The 9,202-nt window shown below is 44.5% G+C and overlaps 2 protein-coding genes across 2 annotated transcripts; both read left to right on the top strand.

The window, feature by feature from the left end:
- Positions 1 to 455: 455 nt before the first annotated feature.
- Positions 456 to 3,318, top strand: PCYB_124820 (hypothetical protein; the record flags this gene model as incomplete). Its single annotated transcript, XM_004223815.1, has 1 exon — positions 456 to 3,318. A coding segment is annotated over one exon (2,862 nt), but the record flags the coding sequence as incomplete, so codon positions are not given.
- Positions 3,319 to 4,862: 1,544 nt separating this feature from the next.
- On the top strand, positions 4,863 to 8,846 carry PCYB_124810 (rhoptry protein; the record flags this gene model as incomplete). Its single annotated transcript, XM_004223814.1, has 2 exons — positions 4,863 to 5,067; positions 5,215 to 8,846. The coding sequence occupies 2 exons, from the start codon at positions 4,863 to 4,865 to the stop codon at positions 8,844 to 8,846; spliced, it is 3,837 nt and encodes a 1,278-aa protein (XP_004223862.1).
- Positions 8,847 to 9,202: the final 356 nt, after the last annotated feature.

Below are 9,202 nucleotides of genomic sequence, written 5' to 3'. Positions count from 1 at the left end.
GCCATTGCGTGAGAAGCATGTATACAACTGCTTTATGTACATGCAAATGACAACCATGCCAACCGCAATTTTTCTGCATGGGGGTTAAGCGGCTTGGAAGTGCCCCACCCCCCAAGTGGTAAAACAACAGCAAAGTTGAAGGCAAACTCCAAAAGGGAAAGCTTCGAAGGGATTGTTTTCCCCATAAATATAATACCACTGTTACATCGCTGCGAAGGCGCAACTTCGTGCCTGACCGATCCATGCGGACACTCCGTTCCTAGAGGGAAGGGTCATCAAAATGGCGAAAATGGCGAAGAAGGCGAAAATGGCGAAGGCGAAAATAACGAAGAAGGCTAGGACGGAGACGCAAAAAAAAACAACAAGGAGATCGAGCAGTATGAGGCAAGGACATTCAACAGAGAAATCAGCAACAAAATTAAGAGAAAAAGTTTCAATCTACCAAGAGTTAAAAGAAATGGAATAATCACGTATGACGATGACGACGACGATGATGATTACAGTGGGGCTGGAAGAGGAGGCGCAGGAGGGCCAAGTAGTCTCCATAGCGGTAGCCCGACCGAGGAACACAATAAAAAGAAGAGTAAAAAATTCGAAAAGGGACAACTGAAGCTGAGGAAAATGCTAGAAAAAATAAAGAACAAGAAAAAAAAAATTAAAAGCCCATTGGAGGAAGAAATGACCAAAATTGAAAACAAAATGAAACACTGCCATGATATCAGAAATGAAGTAGCAGCCATTTCGAATAGCATTATTGGGAATCAGGACATGCATATTGAGAAGTTCGACTGCCTTTTCTTCATCTTTAGGGAAAGCTTGACGAAAGGGAGGGAGCTCCAGAGGAGGGCTGCTATCGGGAATGGCAGCACCCCCCCAGGCGCGGTAAATAAACGAGACGAAGGCACCGCCCCATGCGCGGACGGCAAACCGAACAGCGACGAATTGGAGAGGAAGGTCAGGTACTACAAAATGGTCAACGCTCTGAGCTGCATATCGATTTGTACGGTGCTCAAATGCGTAACGCCGTCATATAAAATTATCGGCAGTGAAAACATCCCAGGGGGGGGAAGAAGCACCAGCGAAGGGAACGGAGAAGGTAGCTCTTCAAAAGGCGAGACAAACCAGCGTGTAAACTCTAATGCAGCGGGAGGAGCCTCGAAGAGCCTTTCCAAGCTGATGCTAAGTGTAAATAAGATAGAGCAAAAAATAGTGCACTACTTTAAGCAGTTTTGCACCATCCTAAAAGAAAACATCCGCCACAATGTAACTCTGTTTGTGAATCTGCTATGCGAAATAGTTACGGTAAATTTGCACCTGTCCAGAAGTGAAAGACTTTTTGAGTACCTCACGTTGTATGCAAATATACACACGTACTCGAAGAAGAAACACAACGTCGTCGCGGCGAGGAGAGGAGCACTCACCAAAAAAGGGAAGACCAATATGCACCTCCTCTGTATGAAGTGCCTAAACACGATTAAGGAAATTATCGACAATGATTCAAACTTATCCTTTACCATAACGTTAGTGGATTATTTTACCAACTCTCTTTTTAAGAGGGAACAAAATGTGAGCCCGAACTTATTAAGAATTTTTTCTCAGATCAGGATCACTGAGAAGAAGATCAGCGCAAAATTATTTTCTGGTGAGGACGTAAACGATGGTGGGTTGGTAGAACGGAAGGGTGATGCATTGAGGACGAAGACGAAGACGAACGTTTGTGGGGAGTTAAAAATTATCGAGAAGAATACGGAAAGGATACTTGATCAGCTTTTTTTAGTTTACTTGTGTGTTTTAAGGGGTCACAAGAAGCACTCCGTCGCCTTGGTGAAGAACGCCCTGCAGGGTATAGCTCATTATGCGCTTTACGTGAATAAGCTCCTAATGGATGACGTGTTTGCGGAGGTGAAGGCGCTGGCCACGGGGGGGGAAGGAAGCGTTGGCGGTGTTGGAAGGGTTGGAAGCGTTGGCGGGGTTGGCAGTGTTGACCGTGTTGACCGTGTTAGCCGCGTTGACGGTGTTGACCTCGCTGGCGCCGCCGTGCCGGCGCCCCTGAGACTCACCTCCGCGCGCATTTTTCTCGAAATGATAAACAAAGTAACGGAGGACAGCTTCTACATCGACTGCTCCTGGGTGGCGAATACCCTGCTGCCCCTCCTGGACATATCCTTGCCCTATTTCCACCTGGGCTCCCTGAACTTCCTCGTCGAGCACCAACATTTTGTATACAGCACCTTCGCCGATTTTGGAAAGTGCATCCAAAGTGATCCCTTCTCAGGGGAAAGACAAAACGGGAGAGACATGGAGAATGCGGAATGGAGTAACCATGGAGAGGGAAACCAAACAGGGGAAGTACAGATGGGGTTCAAAAACACAAGCGAGAAACACAACTTTTGCGCAGAGCTGCTGTACTGTATTGAATTGCTCCTAAAAACAAAAAGCTTCACAAGTACCCACAACACTTTCAAGACAAATAACAATCAGTTACTAGCCCGCATCGTCTTCGAGTTGCATAACATTGCTATGCACTCAGACTATGTGATTTCTTTTTGTATTCTAAGTGTTGTTAAAAAAATTTTGGAAAAGAACCCACTGGTCAAATCTATTGTAGATAAGGAAGGAATAGTGATCTCATCTATGAATGATAATTTGTCTATTTTTTTTTCGAACTTTCTTTTTCATTCCTGTTTTTCTGATGACGTATCTTCCTTGGCGTTGGACATCTCTTTGTATGACTCTGACGAGAGTAGGAACGCCATTTTGAGTAGCTACATAAGTCAGCACGTACGGAGGAAGAAGGACCCAAATAAAGTGATCCATTTTAATCTCTCCTTGAGTGAACCCAAAATTGTATACTCGGACGAATTTATGAAGTACCCCCCCCCGGATGAATGGGATAGTGAATCAACCCAAGGTGTCTTCAAGAAGTTGCTTCCTACCCCCCGTGATGTAACTGGTTTGTGTTTTAAGAAGGCTTCTTTTGGGAAACCTCCTTTACTTGAGAAGAAGGCCCCTCTCAAATTCACCGGCACAAGTGCGAGCGTATCGGTTAACCACGTCCCTTCATATATGCTCACCGCGATGGACTTTGTCGAAATTGTTTTTTCCCCCTACGAGGACTTTATCAGATATTTTGAAATGGACTTCGACAGGGGGGAAGAAGACCCCCACGATCCAAGTGTCCAACGCAAGAAGACTCACGTGGGGGGAAGCATCAAAGGGGGGGCGGTCATCAAACAACACGGTAGGGTAAATCGAAGGGGCATTCGAAAGGGGCGGAAGAAGCGCCACGCGGGGAAGAGCGGCAACAAGGCAGGTTGACTCTCGCCCCGTCATCGTTTGTTTTCTTGCCATTTGTGCAGAACGTGTGCAGCGCAAATGTGTAGGATTAATGCGTAAAGTTTGGTCCCTTTTTCGTTTCCTTTTTCGTTTCCTTTTTCTTTTCCTTTTCTTTTCCTTTCCTGTCCTTCCCTTCCCTTTTTTTTTTGCGGGGCCCATCGCTTTCCCCTTTTTCCGTTAACTTCTTTAAAACTGCGAACGCGTCCCGTAGGCATGCGACACAAAGAAGAACTCCCCGGGGTTCTCTTAAAGTGGAGCTCCTTTAACGAAATGGAAAAGAGGAAAAAGGCTAAACATTTGTAAAAAAAAAAAAAAAAAATCCACCTGCCATTTTAACCTTTTAAATGTGCTTTCTTCACATGGGTAGAAGGGAGTGGAAATTATGCCAACACACGCAGCGGCAGAAGCAGCAGAAGCAGCGGTGGGGAGGTCTTTCCCGCTGCGGAGAAACGTCGCATGCGTACCTCTTGAAGTGACTACGCAAGTGTTTAACTTGGCACTGGGGAGGGGTACACACATAATAGTATGTGTACGCACAAGCATGTGCATTATATGTGTATACGTATGCGTATTTGTACAGGTAGTGTAACCGCACATATTAGTATGTGTGTACTTCCCCCCCCCAGTGCCAAGTTTAACGCCGCGTAACTACGTTGTCGCCTCTCAGGTGAAGGCTCTTCTAATGGGCAGTCCAGCAGATGAAATATTCCACCCCTTCTCCTCATGCAGTCAGTCCACGAAGAAGAAAAAAAGCGAAATGGGGAGGTGGATCGGTCCACGAGGGGGACGCCTCACAAAGTATAAAGCGTAACAGTGCGGTGAATTAGGGTACGACGGTCACCACCTGGGTTTGCATGAACCGTACTCTGCATTTTGCATGTGCTTGGCAGAAGATGTTCCTCTGAAACCACTCCGCAGTGGGGGCCTGCATTTGACTAACTTCCTTTTGTGCTTGTTCGAGGCCACCCCGTTTACTTTATTTGTTTTTTTATCGTTTTATCATCTTTTTATTATATTGTATTTTTTTTAAAATTTGTTAAGTATATTTTTTCTCTTGTTTCCACATTTGCGAGGTGAAAAATTACACTTTTTTTTTTTTTTTTTTGTTGATTTAGCTTATCCTATCGAGCGTGCTGATCACATTATGATGATGTGAACCGTGCGTGTCCTTCGAAATTTTACTTATTATTTTATTTATTTTTTTTTGCTTTGATTTTTTCACTTCCCTGTGAGATTAGTTTGAAGGAATTCTCCCTTTCACGCCGGACACGTTATATCCGGTTGGTTGAGTCTGCCCACGTATGCATATTTGCCTCACGCGTTTACGTTTGTTCGTATGCTGCGCGCTCCCTGTCCTTAACTGAGTCTTTCGAGTCAGCAGGGGCGCAGCGAGTGGCGGCATGTTGCGGAAAGTTGCTGAAAGTTGCGGCAAACCGCTAACTGCAAACCGCTAACGGCAAACCGCTAACGGCAAACCGCTACCAGCAAGCCACGCCGAAAAACGCTAACAGCCAACCCACCGAGTGATGCATCAAGCGAACAAGGAGGAGGGGAGCCAAGCAGCCGCCGCAAAGTTAGATTTTCCGGAGAGCGCATCGGATGACCACATCAGCGTAGACGAGGAAAATGTGTGGGGTGAGGATATAAATATTGCAGACGATGACCTCCTTTTATTAGGCGATGGTGGAAAGGGAGAAGTGGAGGCGAAGCCACCCGGTGGAACCAGTTCAGGTTAGGAAGGACCCATTAGAGATTCGCCCCTGAGGTGGATGCTGCTGATTTGCGCATGTGCACGATTGCGGCGGGGCCATGGCGCGGCTGCATCACCGCTATACCAACGCGAGTGTTTCATTTTCTTCATGCTTGTACACCTTGCAGGGGATGGGCTTATGGAGGGCACCTCCATGGTGGAACACAGTGAAGACGTAAAGGATCGACACATCGTGGGGGACGGAGAATGTCAAATTGAAGACCCCCCGGAAGAAGGGGATAATAAAACGGGAGAGAGGAATCAGGAGGGGGGGGTCTTAAATTGTATCGAAGAAGCGCATAACAAGGAACAGAATGAGAAGAAGCAGATCCATCATACGGGTGAGCAAGTGAACGACATAGGCTCTCCATATATGAACCTGCATGGTGAAGAAGAATTTATGGGCAATTCAGGGAAAGGGGCAATTGAGGAGGGACCCTTTTCTCCCCTCTCTCATGGATCAAACGTTACGGAGGAGGAATGTCCCCCAGGTCGAACCAACCAGAAATGTGTGAATTATGGTGCAGAAAAAATGGGTATGGTCAAAATGGATCAATTTGTTGACGAAAAGGGTGAAAATGGCCTGAACAGTGCAGGTGATGAAAATGTGGGAGGAAACGTCCAAAAGGGGAGATGCAGATCGGGTTTGTTACCTGATCAGACTACCCCCCTGAATGGGTCGATGGAGCAAAGTGGGGCACCTGCGGCATCTGCGGCATTGGGGGCATCTGCGGCATTGGGGGAATCTGCAACATTGGGGGCATCTGCGGCATCTGCGCCATATGGAGGATCCTCCCAACTGTGTGAAGAACAACCCGATGATGGCACAACAGACGGTGGAAACATAAACGCAGAAGTAGCCACCATCACGCAGCTAAAGAAGCAGTGTGAAATTTTAAAAAAAAAAGTAAAGGAATATGAAAGAAGGAATGAACAACAAACAAGTGAACAAAATGAACTGCTGGAAAAACTGAAGACCTACGAGAAAAATTGCAACCAAGTGAATAAGGAAAATATGGAAAACAAAGAAAATTATGAGCAAATTAAAACGTATTGTAATCAAATGAGCAGCAAATGCGATGAGTATGAGAAGAAGGTACAACAGATGCAAGGAGAGATGGAACAAAATAAAAATGTGAGTAAACAGAAGGAAGAAGAAATGATGGAACATATCACCAAGATAGAAACAGAGATGGAGAGGAAAAATCAAACCATACAGGAAATGAAAAATATAATTGAAAAATACAAAAGGGAGATAAACCAATCGGAATATAACCGTAAGCAGAAGGAAGAAGAAAAACGGAATGACCAACTTATGTATAAAAAAGCAGTAGACCAATTGGAACAAAAAATTACCCAATTGGAAAATCAACTAAGTAATATGCAGGAAGAAAATTCACAGTTGAGAAACAAAAACAAAGAACTGAACGATGAATATACCTACCTGAAAATAAAAGAAGAAAAAAATGAACAAAATATTTCCAATTTAAGGTCCAACTTACAGATGAACGAAAAAGACAGTTTTGTTAAATATGAAAGGATTCAAGAACAGAACAATCAAATTGAGCACCTACTTATGGAAAATAAAAAAAATTTGAAAGATATAGAATTTCTGAGGAGTGAAAAAGGCAAAGTTGAAAATGAAAATGAAATTTTGAAAAAAGATCTGCTGTACGTACAGGAGAAATTAAAAAGTATCGAAAAATACAGCTACGATATTTACGAAATGAAAAACTATGTGGAGACTGTTGTCGAGAAAAATAAAAGTCTTATGGAACAGCTGGAGTTGGAGAAGAATCAGAAGGAAGAACTGAAAGAGAAAATAAAAGCGTTCCTTACCGAAATGAATAATTCTGCAATATGTCTCAAATCGTACAAAATGAAGTGTTCCTTCTTTGTTGACGTTCTGAGGAAGTGTGAAGCCAGGATGGGTCTGCTTCGGAGGAAGCTCAAGGGTTACGAGTCGGTGGAGAGTTTCTATGCCAGATGGAGCGTGCATCCCGCGTTGGGCCTAGCCCTGCGGGAGGGAGCAAGTGACTCTGCGGACAAGGTGGGTGACCGCCATGCAGGCAAGGTGGATGATGACTACGGTGAAGACAACCCGGGGGAGGACCACACAAATCGCACAAAACAGACCATCCTCCTGAGGGAGGAACTCCAAATGGAGATAAGAAAGGCAGAAGAAGTGACAGAAAAATTGCGGAAACTACAAAACACAGTGAAGGACAAAAATTTACTCATAAATGAAAAAAACTACAAACTGAACAAATACAAGCTCCTAAACAAAAATCTGAAAAATACCATCGTAGGGTACCAAAATAGCATGAACGTAATGAAGGAAAATATACATAACTTAGAAAAAAAAATCGCCATGAAGGAAGTGAAAAATATAGTGGTACCACCAAAGGTCACTGTGCATGTGTCAAAATTGGCTTCTTTTGAAAATAATTTAAAAAATGAGCTTAAGGGGCTTATTGGAAATTCTTCCACCTTTTTAGAAAGCACATTTAAGTATATAAATGAAAATCCGATTAAAAAGAACCTCCAGAATAAAGCCTTCTTTTCGTCCGTAACGGAGAAGAAAATTGACGACGGGGAGAAGAGGGGGGGAACAGTTAAGGAGGCCTCCTCAAGTAGTGTGTCCAACACGGAAGGGGCAATACCCAATTTGGTTAATACCGGCATAGGAACCGCCAGCCCAGGCGATGGAAGCCTCGCGGATGTCACCGGATTTGCCAAAAATTTTATTTACACTAATATGAATCGAATCCCCAATTTCATCTCCGATCAGAACGGTAAAAACAGTTCCGCGCAGTTGGGCGTGGCGGCGAGAAGCGAGTCGCCCCACCCGAGCGGAGACGCGGTCGTTTGGAAGAATGATGGAGCAACGATAGAGGGAAAGCTAGCGGAGGGAAAGCTAGCGGAGGGAAAGCTTGCGGAGGGAAAGCTAGCGGAGGGAAAGCTTGCGGAGGGAAAGCTAGCGGAGGAAAGGCATGCGGAGGGACACCAGGTGGGACCCAGCCGCATAGAGGATAAGCACGTAGAGCCCAACCAGGTGGAGCACCCCAAGTCAGACGCAAAGGTAGACGCAAAGGCAGGCGCAAAGGCAGACGCAAAGGCAGACGCAAAGGCAGACGCAAAAGCAGACGCAAAGGCAGACGGAAACAACAAATACTTAGACCTGTTCATGGGGAAAAAGAACCTGAACAAGGTCAGCAGCCCAAGTGACATTTTGAACGTACAACACGTTTCGCAGTTCTATGTAAACACGGAAAATAAAATTAAAGACTTATTCGACATGAATAAAAAGAAGGAGTCTCCGAAAATAAAAGAAAAGGAGGAATCTCAGAAAAGCTTCCATTCCAGTGAAAATGCCTTTTTCCCCATGCACCTCTTCGGTGGCAGCAAAGTGAAAGAAGCACTGCCAACTCGTCTAGGGGATGCAAAAAATGAAAGTGAATTAAGTTGCTCCCCCACATTTAGGGAGAACTCAAATAAGTACGACTTTGCTGGGTGCAAAAAGAAGTCCCTAAATAGTTTGTATTATGATAACAACCCAGCAGCAGAGGGGAATACAAAAGAGGAGGCAAAAGAGGAGACAATAGAGGAGGCAAAAGAGGAGACAAAAGAGGAGGCAAAAGAAATGGACAAACGTCAGGAGAAGTTGCACCCCAATTCGTCTGACGAAGACGCACAAATAAACGACGACGTGTGGAATGAGAAAATCGATTTCGAGAACTTCGATGTGGAGGAGTTGTAAAAAAAAAAAAAAAAAGTGCATTGTGGATCTCTCCAGCAGGTATGCTGAGGAACACTGCCAGTAAAATAACAAACCAGAGTGTTTACATTTCGCGTGGGTCGCATCGTGATTGTATTCCATAGGATGTTCGCGGCTTACGTGTGTGTTGTTTGACTTGTTGGAAGGAGGAGAAGAAGAAAAAGAAGAAAAAGAGCGCCCCACTTGCTGCCACACCAACAGACGTTGCTCCCTTCCATTTGGACGGGGGGGTCATTTTTTTGTAACAGTTTTAAAAATCTAATTAACTTTGTTTTCACTTCATTTCGCTTTTTTTTTTTTTTTTTTTTTTTGTTCTATTTTTGTATGCAAACAAAAAA

This window comes from Plasmodium cynomolgi, chromosome 12, assembly GCF_000321355.1.
Source record: "Plasmodium cynomolgi strain B DNA, chromosome 12, whole genome shotgun sequence".
In the NCBI taxonomy this organism is placed as follows: domain Eukaryota; phylum Apicomplexa; class Aconoidasida; order Haemosporida; family Plasmodiidae; genus Plasmodium; species Plasmodium cynomolgi.
Note: the sequence above shows the minus strand (reverse complement) of the source record. Positions and strands in the feature narration are given on the sequence as shown.